The 17,893-nt window shown below is 47.2% G+C and overlaps 9 protein-coding genes across 9 annotated transcripts; 4 read left to right on the top strand and 5 right to left on the bottom strand.

Annotated features, from left to right (window-relative positions):
* Positions 1–1,662: 1,662 nt before the first annotated feature.
* N7503_011487 (uncharacterized protein) lies at positions 1,663–3,350 on the bottom strand (the record flags this gene model as incomplete). The annotated part of the gene is made up of 9 exons (XM_057071033.1): positions 1,663–1,741; positions 1,796–1,896; positions 1,950–2,129; positions 2,183–2,222; positions 2,280–2,391; positions 2,441–2,600; positions 2,655–2,668; positions 2,723–2,787; positions 2,854–3,350. The coding sequence occupies 9 exons, from the start codon at positions 3,348–3,350 to the stop codon at positions 1,663–1,665; spliced, it is 1,248 nt and encodes a 415-aa protein (XP_056917644.1).
* A 296-nt stretch (positions 3,351–3,646) lies between these two features.
* Positions 3,647–5,555, top strand: N7503_011488 (CocE/NonD family hydrolase; the record flags this gene model as incomplete). The annotated part of the gene is made up of 3 exons (XM_057071034.1): positions 3,647–3,843; positions 3,898–5,388; positions 5,453–5,555. The coding sequence occupies 3 exons, from the start codon at positions 3,647–3,649 to the stop codon at positions 5,553–5,555; spliced, it is 1,791 nt and encodes a 596-aa protein (XP_056917645.1).
* Positions 5,556–6,787: 1,232 nt separating this feature from the next.
* N7503_011489 (sulfotransferase family protein) lies at positions 6,788–7,663 on the top strand (the record flags this gene model as incomplete). Its single annotated transcript, XM_057071035.1, has 3 exons — positions 6,788–6,809; positions 6,904–7,237; positions 7,288–7,663. 3 exons carry the CDS (start codon positions 6,788–6,790, stop codon positions 7,661–7,663), a joined length of 732 nt encoding a protein of 243 aa, XP_056917646.1.
* Positions 7,664–8,367: 704 nt separating this feature from the next.
* On the top strand, positions 8,368–8,764 carry N7503_011490 (uncharacterized protein; the record flags this gene model as incomplete). Its single annotated transcript, XM_057071036.1, has 3 exons — positions 8,368–8,551; positions 8,609–8,628; positions 8,684–8,764. The coding sequence occupies 3 exons, from the start codon at positions 8,368–8,370 to the stop codon at positions 8,762–8,764; spliced, it is 285 nt and encodes a 94-aa protein (XP_056917647.1).
* Positions 8,765–9,917: 1,153 nt separating this feature from the next.
* On the bottom strand, positions 9,918–10,493 carry N7503_011491 (cupin domain-containing protein; the record flags this gene model as incomplete). The annotated part of the gene is made up of 1 exon (XM_057071037.1): positions 9,918–10,493. One exon carries the CDS (start codon positions 10,491–10,493, stop codon positions 9,918–9,920), a length of 576 nt encoding a protein of 191 aa, XP_056917648.1.
* Positions 10,494–10,580: 87 nt separating this feature from the next.
* N7503_011492 (uncharacterized protein) lies at positions 10,581–11,023 on the bottom strand (the record flags this gene model as incomplete). Its single annotated transcript, XM_057071038.1, has 2 exons — positions 10,581–10,738; positions 10,810–11,023. The coding sequence occupies 2 exons, from the start codon at positions 11,021–11,023 to the stop codon at positions 10,581–10,583; spliced, it is 372 nt and encodes a 123-aa protein (XP_056917649.1).
* A 246-nt stretch (positions 11,024–11,269) lies between these two features.
* N7503_011493 (aldehyde dehydrogenase PutA) lies at positions 11,270–12,932 on the top strand (the record flags this gene model as incomplete). The annotated part of the gene is made up of 5 exons (XM_057071039.1): positions 11,270–11,668; positions 11,728–12,200; positions 12,269–12,361; positions 12,421–12,536; positions 12,592–12,932. The coding sequence occupies 5 exons, from the start codon at positions 11,270–11,272 to the stop codon at positions 12,930–12,932; spliced, it is 1,422 nt and encodes a 473-aa protein (XP_056917650.1).
* Positions 12,933–13,013: 81 nt separating this feature from the next.
* On the bottom strand, positions 13,014–13,987 carry N7503_011494 (DODA-type extradiol aromatic ring-opening family dioxygenase; the record flags this gene model as incomplete). Its single annotated transcript, XM_057071040.1, has 3 exons — positions 13,014–13,727; positions 13,761–13,927; positions 13,984–13,987. The coding sequence occupies 3 exons, from the start codon at positions 13,985–13,987 to the stop codon at positions 13,014–13,016; spliced, it is 885 nt and encodes a 294-aa protein (XP_056917651.1).
* Positions 13,988–14,468: 481 nt separating this feature from the next.
* N7503_011495 (WD40 repeat domain-containing protein) lies at positions 14,469–17,786 on the bottom strand (the record flags this gene model as incomplete). Its single annotated transcript, XM_057071041.1, has 2 exons — positions 14,469–16,364; positions 16,419–17,786. The coding sequence occupies 2 exons, from the start codon at positions 17,784–17,786 to the stop codon at positions 14,469–14,471; spliced, it is 3,264 nt and encodes a 1,087-aa protein (XP_056917652.1).
* Positions 17,787–17,893: the final 107 nt, after the last annotated feature.

Raw genomic sequence — 17,893 nt, forward strand, 5'->3', positions numbered from 1 at the left:
GCACGCTGATTGACGGAGTTTCTTGACTAATTCTCCTACTTGCATGTGTGGCGCATGGGCTATTATCGCATGTAACGTGCTTAGTTAGACAATAGTCAGCAATCACGTTTTTTCTTTTGATCTTGACTATTGTATACATCGAGTGAGGAATCAAAACAAAGAATAATAAGGTTTTGGACCCTCCACCGGTCGGTCTTACTTGAAATGTGCTTATGAAAGTCAGCAAGATACTGCAGTAAGACAAGTATAGTTTAAGATCATCGAATTCATCTTGCTGGATCTAGGCTGTTCGATGCGCAATGCTGACCTGTCACTTTAGGCATCCTATGGATGTGCAAAAACAAAAACCTCCCCGGTATTTGTCTTTCAATAATTGAGACGGCGATTGGCAATAGTCCATACAAATTCTCCGCATTAACATTGACCGCCACATGCATCAAGTACCGCGACACCAGGATCAAAGCTATCCCCATACCCCCCACAGGATTGCCACGCAAGATCCAGATCCCATCCATCGCATCATTGGACAAAAGAGCTAACCGAAGTCTAAAAGCCTGCTACAATTCCCTTTCCCCCGGGTCTGCGGCCGGGGAAATAGCAAAGCGTGCGGGGAGGAGCTTGTCGCAACCCTGTATGGGTCGATCTGCGTCATGCGTCGAAGGCAAAACGCAAAGCGCAAAACCTTTTTCATCCGCATGAAGGAAATGCAGCTACAAGAAAAGCAATATTTCCCCACATTCGAGCCATCTGACCTTCGTTCCTTGGTGCGGGGGATCAGCTAACTGGCAAGCTGACGAACCAGACGTCAGAATTCATGTGCGGCTAGAGGGCGTATCCGAACCGACGTCAGCAGTCCCAGTGCTTTCTCTCCTCCCACCGGGACGAGATACCGAGTTCATGCTGTGTGCAGACTGAACCAGGAGCGATCCATGGAAATCTTACCCCAAAAAACCAGCTTGCTGGGATACGCCAAGCAGGAACTCTTTTTCGAATCGGTGGCTTTGGTGTTCCAATGTTCTATGCAAATCCCGTTTTTCCGTTTTCGGCTCGGCGGACCGGAAACCTGGAAAGTATTTTTCGGATCTTACGATTTTCTCTCGGGGTACCCACTTGATCGCTGTGGTCTGGCGCTTGGGTCGCCCTTCATGGTCATTGGGGGATTGCCTGATGGTAATCGGATCCGAAAATCGGGTATGAACCAGAGATGCGATGACGTTGGGGTCGCTGCGGGGTTTCTCAGTATTGCACTTTTGGGGTATGCGCACAAGCTACATGTGCCGAAAAATAGTTCTACACTATTTTGAAGATGCAGTGCAGATCGATGCACTGATCTCTTAGCGTTGAATGCAACGAACTTCGTATCCGACTCGGGAGTTTTCCACATGGTATCTTCCCGTGATCTTCGGCAGTGGGGATGTGAATCCTGCGGTGAAGAGCTCTCAAAAACGAGATTACGCCCTACGACGTAGCTTATCGTTCAGAAAGAGCTAGTCGGCATCTTATCATCCGGCTCTGCTCACCGACAATTTACAGCAATGCAAGCCGGGACGAATTATACTTTGTTCGAAGCCGCGGAGGATTTTATCATTAGAGTAATAATAGTCAAGGGCCATATTACTGAACAGAAGCTCAATTAAGATTCTTCCAACTAAGTGCTTGTTATCAAACTGGCGATACTGTCTGTAACCATTTCTTTGCGCCGCGATACATGCAATTATAATCCATGAATTCGTCAGGTTTCCTTTTTGATCAAGTTAGTAATTGTATGCAGAGGTGAGATTCATGAAGTACGAACATGGTAACAGTCTTCTGCTCCTTGACAGCACCTGGTTTCGCGGCCTGTCGGCTATAGCCTTGGATCAGACTGACCCTCTCATGTCGAGATCGGAAGATTTTCTGTGTCGTCAGTACATCATATTCAGAAAAGTGTACCTTTGATGTGTAATTACCTCGAAGATTCCCTCAAGTTGCTCCATAGATGGACTTTGTTCGATGTCCTCGAAAAATGCACCCAATGCTTCTGCATCTTCAATGGATTGACTTGCACCTTGGCCCTGCGTTGGCAGCATTGGATGCGCAGCATCGCCGATCAAAAAGGTGCGACCGCGATGCCATGTGCTCAATGGATCCTGTAATTAATCAGGCACAGACCTTCAAATGCTTTCAGTCCGACGGAACTTACCATGTCACGCAATTGCCACAAGCCGAGATCTGGGGAGTGTCTATCATGAACTGTTAGTATATCGCTTGTCATCGGTCTTAAAGAAGTGATTTCTGACTTGAATATGCTAGTTAACCAACTAGGAAACTCGGCAAAAGTATCAAGAAGTTTATCCATACTTCCTTCAGATACCCATGATTGTCGAAGACTGGGGTCCTCGTTCATTCTCTCTGGTTGATGTTAGAGCTGACTGGACTATACATTGCGTGTGCAACATACCATCGGGGACCATTGCGACAACACCATACATGTCGCCTCTCCTGCCCGGGCCCATGACAAGTCGACAATTATGTCCTACAATCATAGACGTATATGGATCTCTGGGGTTAATCTTTGTACAGAACTGGGGCTCTTGTTTTTCAAGAACTTCTGAGGGTATCTGCACAGGGAAATTTCAGCTTGAGTACATCTTTATTGAGATTTTAGCACCCACCATCAGACGATAAGCTGGGGCAATCAGTCAGTTATGCCATTATTATGTATTGAAACAAGAAAACATACCGGAGGTACCCGTGGGCATAGCAGCAGGTTCATCTTCGAGTACAGATTTCCGCAATACGCTATGTCTGACATTGCCCTTGCATGAGTTTACCATCTTCAGAATTCATCAAGGAAAGAGAAAGTGATCTTACATTCCATCCGCACCGATGATAATATCGGCCGTCAACACTTCACCACTCTCAAGAATTACCTCTCCTTCGCTGGGATCACAGCTTACAACTCTAGACGACACCCGAATGGTCGCCGGCTCTCCTTTTCTTTGGCTAGATGTAGCCGCTGACTTCAAAGCTTCATGCAAGTCATTCCGGTGATAGATGATACGGCTTCCACCGTACTCGGTCTTGGACAAGAGTGGAATCTCATTGACAAGAGATCCGTCCGTGTCGAAAATGCGGAGTCCCTCATCCACCATCCCGCGCGCCTCTTCCATCTCCGCGCCGAGCCCCCATGTCGTCTCCATGATCCTGGAGGCATTGGGCTGAAGTGAAATTAAGGCACCGATTTCTCGATTTAGGCGCGATTGCTCCAGGACTATGATTTGTCTATTCGGGGCGCGGAGAGCGATTGCGGAGGTGAGGCCGGCGATCCCGCCGCCAACAATGATAATTCGCAGTTTTTCGTTTGTCATTTTGCGATTGTGTTAATGATTTGGAAGAAACTAGATATCGATAGCTGGTCCTTAATGATTATGTAGAGTTGCGTTCATAGTCTACCGGTTTCCCCACATTGCACCAGTACTGACTGTCCACATCTTGCCCACTTTCCTGACCACGCCCATTCGGAAAGTGGGCAGCACCACTTTACCCCAGTTTACGCGAAGAAACCGAGGTAAGCGGTGATGTTCGAAAGAGGTTGATAAATAATCATTTCCAGCGAATATGGCTCACTCTCGATCTCCAGTTTCTCTTGTTTACCCCATTCATCATGCCGAATGATATCCGCCAAGACATCACCTTCATTGACCGGGAGTCTTTCCCCTACATCTACGAGCAAAATGTAACCATTCCGTTACGTGATGAGTCGGGCCTTATTCGCGCGAACGTATATCGTCCAAAGGATATCGAGAAGGCGCCTGTCCTTGTCACTTATGGGCCCTATGGTAAGGATATCCATTACAAAGAGTCAGTCGTGTTACCACAAGTATATCCCTAAGAAAATCACTGATTCATTCCCAGCTTTCACCCTCAGTCGTACAGCGAAGTCAATCCAGCCCACCACTCTGAACACTCAGCATGGGAAACGCCCGATCCCGCATTCTGGACCAAAAACGGCTATGTGGTTGTCCGGGCTGATGAGCGCGGCACCGGTCAATCCCCCGGAAAATTAGATACAATGTCTCGAGGAACAAGCGATGCATTCTTCGACGTTGTCGAATGGGCGGCTGATCAACCTTGGTCCTCGGGTAAAGTCGGTCTCCTGGGAATCAGCTACTACGCAGGAAGTCAATGGAGGGTAGCTGCACGACAACCGAAAGGCCTAGCGTGCATGATACCATGGGAGGGAATGTCGGATTACTACCGTGACCGCTGTAGGCACGGTGGAATTCTATCTAATACCTTCATTGACTTCTGGTGGAATCGACAGGTTGTTTCGAATCAGTATGGACGCCCGGGTCGGGCAGCGAGAAATTGGGGTCCGGATACCATCGAGGGTGATCTCTCTGAAGAAGAGCTTGAGAAGAGTCGACAAGATCAGACGATTGATAACGCTAATAACTACTTCCGGGATGATACTTACTACGCGAGTAAAGAGTATACGCAAAGGGATATTCAGGTTCCAATGCTTTCGGTTGCTAATTGGGGTGGCATATTGTTGCATTTACGAGGCAATATTGAGGGCTATACGCAAGCAGGGTCTTCTCTCAAATATCTGCGATTTATCACAGGGCGTCATGATTTACCATTCTACTACGACGAAGAAGTTGAGGTTCAAAGGAGCTTCCTCGATGCTTTTCTTAAAGGAGAAGATCGATCTGGCTGGTCTACAGGAGATGCACCAAAAGTTGACTTAATCCTCCGTAAAGGAGATGTCGGCTTTAACAACGCAGAAGCTGAGAGGGGCTATACTCGCCGAAGCGAGAGTGAATGGCCTATCGCGCGGACGCAATATACCCCATTCCATTTATCGGCAACGAAGACTCTCACCCGTGAGAAGCCAAAGGAATGCTATAGCAAACTTTCTTATCGCGCCTTGGGTACTCTCGACAACCCCGAGGTTATCCAATTTGTCACACCGGCATTTGAAGAGGAAACCGAAATTACGGGCCATATTGTGGCTCATTTGCATGTCTCGGTCACAGCAGAGTCTCACCACTCTACTCCACAAGATATCGATCTTTTCCTCACGCTGCGCTATATATCCCCAGAGGGTAAGGAGGTATTCTATACCGGCACTGCGGGTGACCCTGTGCCATTATGCAAAGGGTGGTTGCGTGTCAGTCTGAGAAAACTCAACAAGGAACATCCTCGACATCGATCTTGGCTCCCTCATAGAGACTACTTCTCGACGAATGTTGAGCCTGTGATTCCAGGCGAAATCTATCCTGTGGACGTGGAGATCTGGCCTACCAATGTGGTAGTTGAAAAAGGGGGCAAGATTATCTTGGAGGTTTCCTCTGGTGATACACAGGGATGTGGCTTATTCAAGCATAATTCGCCGACTGATAGGTAAGTTTGTGCATGTTTTGGAATACATATTGATAAGGTTTTAACCCGCTCACATGTCACATAGATCGCCCGAGAAGTTTCAAGGTCGGAATCATTTGCACTTTGGCGAGGAGCTTGAGAATTATGTGACTTTACCAATAATTCCACCACTATCGACAGACCTGTGATTGTGTTATATTGAATTTTATGGGAGAAAGCAATTGTTCCGAACAGAGGTTGGAAAAGGCTACGAAGGTTGATAAAGTTGAAAGTCAATGCAATGTCTTGAATTCGAAGTACTTCTTCCCGCCGGGTAAAGCTGAGCACGGGCGTATTCTAAATACTGCAAGCTCAAGATGCTGACTAATCTCAATGGCCACAGCCAGTTGGCTTCACAGCCGGCCTTATCAGGGTGAGTACCAGCTGGGTCTTTCAAGCCCTGAGATGATCTCCTGTCGGAATGCAAAATGGCGGATAAGAACATAAGCGCTACCTGAGTATCTCTAAATTGTGTCCCGAGGCTTAATGCCCTTCCTCGGCATCCGATTGAACGGCAGCGCGAAGGATGGTTGCATCGCGGTACAGTAGTGTTGATGCGAAACCGATGCCAAGTCTCATAGATTTGAGATTCATGATTTTCCTATTCTTCATTGGTACTTTCTAGCACCAAGTATCCCGCCCCGTGGTAACCTTGCATGCATGAATACTTGGGATCGGCTGATGTTCGGAGAATCCGATTCCTTCCAGCCTCATTATTAGAGCAGTCGGCGGGTCTCGGTTTCAGCTCATCACATCCACGTTTTTACATCTATGATATCTTTGGGCCATAATACGTTGGAGACCTCACTCAATTTCATGCCTTACACTGTAATTTGAGTCACTGGTTATGATGTCCATGGGACGCCATCACTGCCAACTGAGATCTGGACTTTATGGAGACGTAGGACAGCCTGGTTCGGTGCCATCAACGTGGTCCTCGTTATAACCATATTTAAGTTTACTGGCCCGAGGTGGTTCGTATAGATAAGATATAGACATTGGACTGTTCCCGTGCCGATCGCGACGATCTATCTCTTTACAGGAATTCTCCGACAAGTTCTCAATATTAAGATGCCACACCCATATTATGGAACAGATCTCGATGGCCACATGAGTATGACCGGCAGATTAGATTCGAATCTTAAAGGTTGAAAAGATCTCGAAAATTCTTTTCATCTTCCATTCTTTTTCTTTTCCTCATTCATTCCACATCGATAGGTTCAAAGCAAGGCCCTGGCTTGGTCTCTTGAAGAACAAATAATGGTAAATGAACCTTACTTAAACGGGTAGCATAGTGAAATGCTTGCTAACAATACCTCAGGCTCCAAAATCAACAGAGACCTCGGAACGAACAGTTCCTATGGAAATTCTCAATCTATCTATGCCCCGTACCGGATCCCTATGTCAGTCTTTCAGCCCAGTAACTCTTTTGCACTTATACCTCAGATGCGTACTATTGCAATAATGACCTTTTACTGACTCCAAGTACCAACTTAGCAATCAAGCATGCTCTGAGTATATTAGACATCGATTGCTACCATGGTACCAACCTTGGAGGCAACAACCCCGATCGGTGGTTTTTCCTAGAAGCAGCCAGAGCAAAGGTAAAAGGCCAAAAGGTTGAGCGCACGGCTGAATACTGGGATCAAGTCCTCGGCAAATTTGGCGGAGTGAGCGATTTCCCTTGCATTGCCTTCACGGATGAACTCATTGAGGCGTACCCGGATGCCAAAGTCATTTTGGTCGAACGGGACGTGAACTCGTGGACTGGAAGCTTTATTGAAATTCTAGAAGATTGGAGGAGCGACTGGAAGTTTCAATTGCTCACTCGGTATGCAATTTGACACTTGATCGCGGATAAAACTTACTAATCTCCATCAGGCTTGACCCTTGGATCTTTGGACCACTGTACGAGCTTTTGATGCTGTCACTGCAGATACAATTCAAGGGAACGTCGAATGAGCACCTCGAAAAGACAGCGGCTCAGGGATACAAGGATCAATATGCGCATGTCAAGAAAGTGGTCCCTCCCAATCAACTGCTGGTCTACACCCTGGGAAGTGGATGGGAGCCCTTGTGTGAGCTTTTGGGTAAGCCGGTGCCCGATGTGCCTTTCCCACGACTTAATGACCGTCAAACTTTCATCAAAACTACCAAAGAGGGTTGGAAAAAATACATTGGTATTTCGACTGTCGCTGGCACGATGGCCGTTTTGACTCCGATTTTACTTAGCTGGTGGAAGTATCGGATAGTATGAGCTTTTGATTAGCGCTGACCCTAAGCTGGCCTTTCGCTCAGCTTGCTTTTCATCGAGGATTTCTGTGTTGTCTCATATGTGTTTATGTGTGTACGTGGAAGAATATGACTGTTTTGAAAAAATCCATTGTGCCACTGGACGTATGACGGTCCCGAGACTAGCCATATAGTATAGCCATGACTGATAAAGTAGACGCCATATTAGAGAGACTAAAAGTAACACACAAGAATTTCTAAAAGCGACCGTATATTACCCTTTCCTATCTATAATGTCATGTGAGTTGTCCTTAGCTAGGTGCTGCAGCTACAAGAGGATATAGCTGTAGGATTGATGCGCTACCCTCTCAAACAATGAAGAACTATTTTGGATCTTGCCAGCATTAGGCCTTGAGCATCAAACATTATAGTTCTACGTCTCAAATGCTTGAAACTTGCCATACTTGAAGATTGAGTTTGATATCTCGGGAACCATCTACGGTTCCAGGGTTGCTCATACAACTCCTCGGAATGCGGAAAATCGATGATTCATTCTTACATTTGTTGGTAAAGTTAAATATTGATCTAGATTCTTGGCAAGATCGCGACCTCGAGGCTCTCTATTCATGAGTTTGGCATGTTTGACATCTTTTCGATACCGATCACAATGAGGATGCCGGACTAGTACTAGTGATATGACTATAATATCGCGCTGGACTACTCGCCAAAATGATCCAGGTGACTAGAGAGACCCTACTCTCTCTAAGCGCCAGGGAGGGTAGCAGTTCATCACCATGGTTGCGGAATGCAAATCGAGTGGTGGTTGCGGTTGGACTGGCAGTCAGCACCAGTGCTCTTATAATGCGAATTTATACAAAAGCTCGGATAATGAAGAAGTTCTGGTGGGACGACGGTTTGTAACCCTTGCATGTGTATACTCTATGAGTTAATATTGACTTTTCGCTAATAGTAATGATACTCATGGCTTGGGTATGTTTTGATATCGCGTTATTAGCGACAACGACTAATCTTCTGAATCCCACAGAGCTCTTCCGTGGCTGTTCAAACAGCCATTCTGTGTATATTTGCCAAGATCCAGCCTGGGATTTGCGCGCAAAACGGCTAATTCATCGTTATAGATTCTTTCGCTCACCTAGGTTACGGAGTCCACATCAATGAACTAACAACTTCACTCCTTAATAAATGCTTGAAGGTATAATATCGAGACTTTCTCCTTTTTTGCTTATATGAAATGAATGCCCAGACTAATCTTGCAATTATTTCATGTTCTAGTCCATCCTGGGGGTCTCTGTCGTCTACCTCTTTACTCTGGCATTCGCGAAACTAGCCCTGCTCATGCTATACTACAGGCTATTGCATGTAATTCGAGCGTGGGAATATACCATTTACGCCCTCGCATTCATCGTCATTGGATACACATTAGGAGAGGCCTTGGTCATCATCTTTGCTTGTAGCCCCATACAGAAAAATTGGGATGTTACAATCAATGGCTCCTGCGTCAATCGTCCCGTTCTGTATTTAATGACCACCATCACAAACACCGCCAGTGATGTGGTGTTAATCCTTGTTCCAGTTTATATCGTCTGGGGATTGAGATTACGCCTAATTCAGAAGATAGGTGTGGCTTTTTTGCTTGGTCTTGGAAGCTTGTGAGTGCTCAGTCTATAGGATCCTTGCGTTATGTCACTAACACCGATAACAAAGAGCCCTCGCGACAAGCATCCTCCGATTAGCTACTATATGGCCCCTAGTACATACGCCAGATCTACCATACAAGATTGCTCTTGCAAGTCTATTCGTGTGAGCACTTCAGATAATTGCCAGCTCTTTCTACGAGCAAATGCCAATGACGTGTGTTATCACAGCAACATCGAAGCCAACTTCATGATACTATGCGCTAGCCTACCCTACTTACGTCAATTCTTTCGTCATCTTCTCCCCAGATCCCTTTCCGGAGACGTCGAAAATAGTTTACAGAGTCCTTCTCCTCGCTACACACCCACAAGAAAGATGCAAACACCCAGAATGACTACAGCATCAGAGAACCTTGAAATGAACGGTATCGAGATGGGCGGAGTAGAACGCGCCCATGTTGCAGGAGATAGGGATGGTGCGACACTCAATAGAGTAGATACGAGTGAATTGTAACGATTATCGAGCTGGAGCTCGGAGGCCCGAAGTAATACAGTCAAATTAATACTCCAATTTATTTGAATAATTAATTTCGGCAGCAAGCCTAGTATGTTAGCGGGAATCCATTAACTTGCTTTAACATCAATCCCCACAGTCACCTCTCCCAAAGCCCCAACTCCCTCCAACTCCAACGGCTCAGCCGGCGATAGGAAATAGAGCATCCTCGCCCAAGACCCCTGGCCCTCAGCATCCGGTGTGACATTCTTCCATGCATGGTTAGTACCACGCTGCACAGCCACATCCCCCCTCTTCATAACGCGAGTCTCCCCACTATCCAAGATCAATTCAACTTCACCCTCAAGAACAACCCCATAGTCAAGAGAAACAGTTCGGTGCATCGCACAGCGAATATGTGGAGCGAAATCAACGATCCGGCATACTGTTCCAGTAGGGCTAACCAAGCCGGGAGGATTGGAAAGTAATTTCGAGTAAACGTCAACGTCCTCGTCGTTTTGCATCTGCGCGGGGAAGCGATTTGTTGCGTACGCGAGACTGAAGGTATAATCGCCGCCGTTATCTAGTAGTTGAATTGGCATTTGTTCGGAATGGCCCTGGTGAAAGATCGCTTTGCCCTGTGCATCGTGGGCGGTGATGAATCTTGAGAGCTTGGGAAGATTGTTCTCGGGGCGTGAGGAAGCCATTGCTGTGGGTGTATAAGATAAGGATAATTGAATTTTTATTGAGTTTTATTAGATTTAAAAGGCACGATGGGTTCTTGAATACAAGTACTATAGAGAAAAGCGGGGGACCGAAATGTGGGCACCCCGATATCCCCGCATTCCTCCACTACCATTCTCCTCCAACTTCATATCGGAAGATCCTGTCGTTGATCCTTCCGCCCGTTTTCCGCCATAATTTAGCGATCGACTAGAGATGTCAGTCTGTGCTATTGAGAAGTGGTGAGTCTACATACACCATTTAGCCATACTCCGTGCATCAGCACGAAGATCAACACACTCTCGGCTGGGTTGGAGCCAGCCGGTCTCTCGTCGTAATCAAGATTGTAGTTGATGGGCCGATGAGGAGGTATTCTGCGATAGTGGGCTGGCCAGGATATTTGTTGTGAGGGTGAAGAGGCTGGAGGTTCATTCACTTGGCTTCCGCTGTGGTGTAGCTCATAGTCCGCTAGAAGTGGGACCGAAGCGCGAGTTTGCGTAGTTGTGGTTGACATATCGATGTTGATTCTTGAAGACCCAGACAAGATTCGGGGCAAGGCGGAAAAAAGAAATTGGGAATCTAGAGTCCAAGCTTATCTCAAGATCCCCTGGTATGCCCACTTTTACAACGTGGGCATATGTGGCGAGAATCCCTGCCTACGTCTACCGTTGTCCAATCATAATTCAGGGATCCGGATCCCCAATAAATTATTGTTTATGCTTCATCGGCGTCACACCTCTTCTCTTCAAAAATCAGCAACATGGCTACCCCCGAATTATTCCCTCGCATTCTCGCTGCCGAGATTGATGGGCGCATGCACAGCATCCGCTATCGCCAAACCCAATTCCATCGATTACAGTCAGCTCTAGTTCAGCATATTGAGGAGATCAGATATGCCATCCTCGAAGAATCTGGACACTCCTTAGAAGAAATTTCCGCCGAAATTTGCCTGGCTCTGGATGAGATCAGGAGTCACTACACCTCCTTGGACCTGAATAAGGATCTTCAAGAGGAATACAGTATAGCGCATGGCAAGAATAGACGAGGCAGACGCGGTGCTGGAATCGTGTACATCATACCGATCGATCATACTCTGTTTTATTCGGTCATTTCCGTCCTCGCTGCCGCTTTAGCCGCAGGGAACTGCATTATACTGGAGGTGAGTTGTCGCCTTTGTCCCATCGTTCATCATAATCCAAGGTCTAATTTATAATTTAGCTGGCGCGAGCTACACAAGTTAGCGCTTTGTTGCGGAAGATCCTGGTAGAAGCTTTTGATCAGGATATTTTTGCAATCAGTGAACAGAGGCCCGACGATGAATTCCTCAGTCGGACCGTCGTGATCAATCAACAAATCAACTTCTCTGCATCATCTGTGGACTCTAGAGCTATAGCTGTTGTTGACCGTACGGCCGATATTTCTCAGGCAGCCGAAGCACTGGCATCGGCTCGTTTCAGATTCGGCGGGCGTTCTCCATATGCACCCGACATTATCCTGGTCCACGAGTTTATCTTGAAAGACTTTATCGAATCTGTTACACGGGCATCTTGGAGCCACTGTGCAGTGGAAAGCAAAAGGTCTATTGCTGAACATCCGTCGGACAGATCACTACTCAAAGAGACCGAAAGTGTCTATGGGGCACGAACAGTGGTTTCTGGCTCAGACTGGGGCATAGTAGAGGTACAAGATCGGTGAGTTTTACAAATTACCAAGTCAGCGAAGGGCGCCACTTCTATGAAGGCTTCTGACACACTCGCAGAGACTCACCACTATTACTTCAGAAGGTGAATGAGAAGGTCCTGCTAGTTCACCCTATCACTAGTCTTGACGATGCCATCGACACTGTGCAGCGGTATGTCATGATCCAGTCGCCCACCGGAAGTATATCCAGACATACTGACTATCCGCTAGAAATGGTTCACCAGCAGCTTCCTACATATTCGCAAACCCTGAGTCTGCAAAGTACTTAGCCCAATTCATTGATGCCCACTTATCGTGGGTCAATCATACTCCAATGGATATGCTTAGTAGGTCTCATCAAAATTTCTCAATTCACACCTGGTCTTAACAATGTCGATTTAGTCGGCCCTGCCATTCCTGACAAAAGTGCTCCTGGGGAAAGTACACGTTATTCGGTCGATATTTTCGAGGTGCCCAGGTCGCAAATAGTCATCGAAGGGATGGCTTCATCCAAGGTCAAGACTTTCCTCGCTGCAACGGGGACTCAAACTGCCGCGAAAATATGGCAAACTTCTACTGCACCTTTGAAGCCTACGGGACAACGACCAGGCAAAGCCGTAGGACACTTTGAACAGGGATTGATTTCTGGAGGAATAGTTGCACTGATCTCGGTCTTAGCGATTACTTCTACTGTTGGGTATTATGCTGTAACATACGGCTCGAAGTTAGCTTCGAGAATTTGAAGTTTCCAAGGTACCAGTCCGAACGGGACTCGAAGTTCTTCAAGATGAAGATACATAGTAGCAGAGTCATAGCGAATCAATTTAATCTACCCATTTACCAACTTTCCACTGAGAATTGCACATATTCGTAAGCTCCCAACTCTCAGCCCCCAAAACGGCCTCCGAACCCACATCCTCAAAGTCCCCAGCGGCCCCCGCCACAAACATCGCCGCCATAAAATGATCATCCGTAGCATGCGCATCCCGGAATCTTGGGTGTTTCATCAACCTCGTCATTGCTCTCCGTAGCTTGGGCCCAGAATTATTCACAAGAACATCCTCCACAGCATCTCTGAACTCCAGAGCCCAGTCTTCAGGGGGTGTTTGCATTGCAAAATTGTCACGGTGACGCAACATAGGTGCCCAGTAGTTGCGGTAAAGATTATGAACACTACCTCCAGTACCGATGATAAGATAATTCTCCTTTCGAAGGGGTCGGAGAGTTGAACCAATCTTCATGTGGAAGTGGGGGTCGTAGCGGGCATTCATAGAGATTAGTGTCGTTGGTGGGCATCCGCCTGGAAACATTCGGATGAGGATCAGGTAGACATCGTGGATCCAGTCAAATTTATTGTTTTCAGATACGTTGAACCCTTCTTTGGCGAGCATGTCGATGCATCGGTTGCATGTGTCGAGATCGGGGATGAGTTCGTAGTCCACGTATTTTTCGGGCTTCACGAAGGCTACTGGACTCTTGCCAGGTTTGGGGTTTGTGGCGACTTCGATTTTGTCTCCTAGACAGTCCCAGTGTGCCCCCTAGGTAGAAGAATCATATTAGTTATCCGATACTTGACAGTCGTTGGCTGGGATGAGGTGTGGTGGCACCATTATTACGACCCCCTTGATGCCGCGGACAAGGGCTTCATCACCGCATTGTTTCCAGTAGTCGGCCGAGGTAGATTCCTCGCCCAGCATCATGGTTGAGCCATGGGAGAAGAAGTAGACTGGACTGAGGCCTGGTTTCATGGTCAGTAAGATGAGGATTATCAGCCTCGGTACGAGTCTCACCTACCCATTACGTTGATTTATGAGAGACCGAGACGGTCCGCTACAAAACAATAGCAGAATGTCAAAGGTGCTTGACGATTGGATTATTTCAATCATTCACGCCTGACATGAGTAGATAATATCCGCTCATGTTGTTTCCTCCACTTATTATGTGGGTACACAGGGCCCTCCACATATGCTTAACCCCGGATGTGGATGATCAGTCATTCGTAGTATGAAGTGGCAAGTGATTGTCGATAGAAATAACAATCTACTTTTCTTGATCTCTTCCGCAGACGGTGAAGTCTGAATGCCTCGCAGAATCTGATTCACGACTTGGCTGAGGAATGATGCATTCTCAACCAAAGGCGGAAGGTGGTGTTGCACAAATTTCTCCCACTTAGAATATTCATTTCTCTCCAAGGCTGCCTTCTGCCAACGTTCCTCGGCACGAACCAAATTTAAAAATCCCACACCCAGAAGACGGCAAGATCATGATTGACATACGATTCAAATACAAAACCCAAGAAGCGAGACTCGTCCTGTGTATGATCCCAAAGCAACCATGTTACCACTGACCTGGGAACTATGTGGCCGAAACTCGATAGGAAGCCAAAGGACATTTTTCCCTTTCAGGTTTATCCATTGCTTGTGCTCGATTGAGATATCTAGGCACTCAGGGCGCAAATTGCACGTGAGACCGTCACACCTGGACTGATTATGCATGGCACCTGAGTTAGTTCGAATGCACGAACCGTTTTGTGAAAACCCAAGCATAAAGTCCCCTTCATCAAATCTCCAGCTCTGCATATACATGCCCGTCATTGTGTCCCACAGACAAATTCTATTTTCGCGAGTTGAGCAAGATGCTAATAGCTGGCCATCAGGCGAGAAGATCACCGATGAAACCGGCTTTAAGTGGCATTTTAGAGTATGGGTAAGCACACCTGTTGCTAAGTCCCAAAGGCACACCGTATTATCCATGGAGCCAGATGCCAGCATCTGACTATCGGGCGAGAAAGCCACTGACCAAACTGCATCTGAATGGCCTCGGAGAATCTGCGCGGGTGTACCCATCGCTAGGTCCCAAAGGCGCACTGTCCTGTCGAGAGAAGTAGACGCTAGTAGCCGGCCGTCAGGCGAAAAGACCACTGATTGTACTTCGGATGCATGGCCTGTAAGTCTTTGCGTAATTGCGCACCTTTTTGAATCCCAGAGATAAACTATGCCCTCGCGAGAGCTGGACGCCAGTACGCGACCGTCGGGCGAGAAGGCTACTGAATATACTGTATATGAATTGCCTTCACTGAGATACGGAATTGCGTTTTCACCCAGGTCCCAGAGTCTCACTGTTCTATCAATCGAGCTAGATGCTAATAGTCGGCCGTTAGGCGAGATGGCCACTGATGAATGTGCATCTGAATGACCTTGTAAAGTTTGAGTGACTGTACCCGTCGCTAGGTCCCAAAAGGACACCATTGCAGTAGAACCAGATATCAGTGTCCGGCCATTAGGCAAGAAGGCCACCGAATGGACCCAGAAAGTTCCTTCGAGACATTGTGTGAGTACGCCAGTCGCTAGGTCCCAGAGACACACTGTATCATCCTTGGAGCCAGATGCCAGCATCTGCCCGTCGGGCGAGAATGCCACTGAGCAGACTTCTTCTGAATGTCCTTGGAGAACTCGCGTGAGGGCGCCCGTCGCTAGGCTCCAGAGACACACTGTATTGTCGTCAGAGCCAGATGCCAGCACCTGCCCGTCGGGCGAGAATGCTACAGAGCAGACTTCTTCTGTATGAAAATCGAGAACTCGCGTGAGGGCGCCCGTCGCTGGGTCCCAGAGGCACACTGTATTATCGTCAGAGCCAGATGCCAGCACCTGCCCGTCGGGCGAGAATGCCACTGAGCGGACTGCTTCTGAATGTCCTTGGAGAACTTGCGTGAGGGCGCCTGTCGCTAGGTTCCACAGACACACCGTGCCGTCACTAGAGCCGGACGCTAGTAGAAGTCTGTTTGGTGAGAAGGCCACCGACCAAACCATATCTGAACCGTGGAGAGTCTGGATAAGTGCGCCCGTTCTTGTCTCCCAGAGACGCACTGTATTGTCAACGGAGCCGGACGCGAGCAGGCGACCGTCGGGCGAGAAGGCCACCGAGTGAACTTCTGCTGAATGGCCTTCTAGGGTCTGTAATGCTGCATCCCACCTTTCATCAACTCGTGGGAGCTGGCATATCCAAGTAGGAAGTTCATGTTCAAACTCTTTTCGGATTATTGAGGTTTGAGGCGCAAATATAAGCCCTGCACAATAAACCTGAAGCGGCGCTTTGTCAATGATCTGATGACTCTTCAAAATAAAGCGTTTTGCATCATGAAGAAAGTCTATGATTAGGGAAGAGCCGTCGTCGTCCTAGAGGTATCACCGTGTTAGTCTGGATGATAGACGACTATATTCAAAACTTACCGGAATAGCTGTTTGAATTTGATCAAGAATATCTATTATCTCCAACGTTAAGCCTAGTAGGCTCATGGCTTCTACCCAGTGCAAAAAGTGTGCGCGGAGAAATAAGAAAGCATCCTGTATTATGTTTTCGAAGCCCGTGTAATCCGTGCATCGGACCAGGTGATATACCCAGTATCGACAGGCATATTGTAACTCTGGAGGAAGGTGGCCATCGATAGTCTTCCAATCGATTTCAAGCATCTGAGTGCCATCACTTGGCAGCTCACAGATATTTTTCCGTAGATCATGACATTTGAGGATACATTGCCTTGTCAGGATATAGTGTATCTCTATCTCGTTTATCCCAAAGGGAGTTTTCTGGCGAGTTTCTAGATCCAGAAGAAAGTCTCGAAACGAAAGGTGAAAAAGCCGTATCGCAATCGTTTCGTCGTCCGGCACTCTTAGCACCGAGTGTAGTGGGTTGAGTCGAAGTTGTATACGACCCTTAGAAAGACCTAGAATTTTCGCAAGTGATATGACCGATAGCGGACTCTCTAGGGTCACGATGGCACCAACAATTTGCTGAAACTCAAAAACTAATTTATCTCTTCGTTTACCGTGTTGTCCGTAGAGTAGACGGTCAAGAACAGGAAGGTATGTGCCATCCAGCTTGGATTCGTCGTTTTGATGTGTTAATATTTCAGCCAGGCTATCCGTAGGGTCCCAAATGGGATCCTTGAATAGACGACAGATAGTAGCAGCGAAGATAAATAATGGGACGGATAATGCCACTAGCTTTTGGAAGTCTCGGTCGCAAGGCCAATCTGTAGGTAAGAACCGTTCTGTTCTTACCTCCGCAAGTTGATGATTGAGGAATAAAGTAATATCATGCGCAATTACTTCCTCTGGGATATCATGTAGAATGAGATCTTTATGATCGTGGCTGGCAATCCTTGAAAACCCTAGACGGACCGGTAGATCGGGCCTACTAGTCAAAAGTACTCGTAGTCGTAAAGCAGCTATATTTTGTAGTCCCGGAAGAAGTTGCAGTATCAGTCGGATATCATCGTCTCCCTCGCATTCGTCTAATGCGTCAATCACTATCACCATGGTCTGAATTGAGAGGGTCTGGGCAGAGAGGATGGATCGCTCGAGCTTTTGGAGTGGTAGACGAAGGAGTGTTTTGAATTGTTCTCTCATCGTCTTTGCTGCGATACCTGGATCTGCACGGGCTATGTCCTGTAGGGCGGGCATCATCTGGGGAATATTAATCGCTAGTTGTCTTGCGATTGTCGGGAAAAGCTTTCTGGCATTCCCTCGGTCCCTTTCACCTCTTTCAAAGAAGAAGCTGGCTCCCAGTGACCCGTTTTGGCTGAAGAATTCCGCCATTGTCCGAGAAATAGTCGATTTACCTGTTCCAGCTATTCCGTTTAACCAGAATATGCATTTGCCATGTGATGACGACTCTGCCGATGCCCACTCTTTGATTTGGTTGA

This window comes from Penicillium pulvis (genome assembly GCF_028828015.1).
Source record: "Penicillium pulvis strain IBT 33274 chromosome Unknown scaffold_8_segment0_segment0, whole genome shotgun sequence".
NCBI lineage: Eukaryota > Fungi > Ascomycota > Eurotiomycetes > Eurotiales > Aspergillaceae > Penicillium > Penicillium pulvis.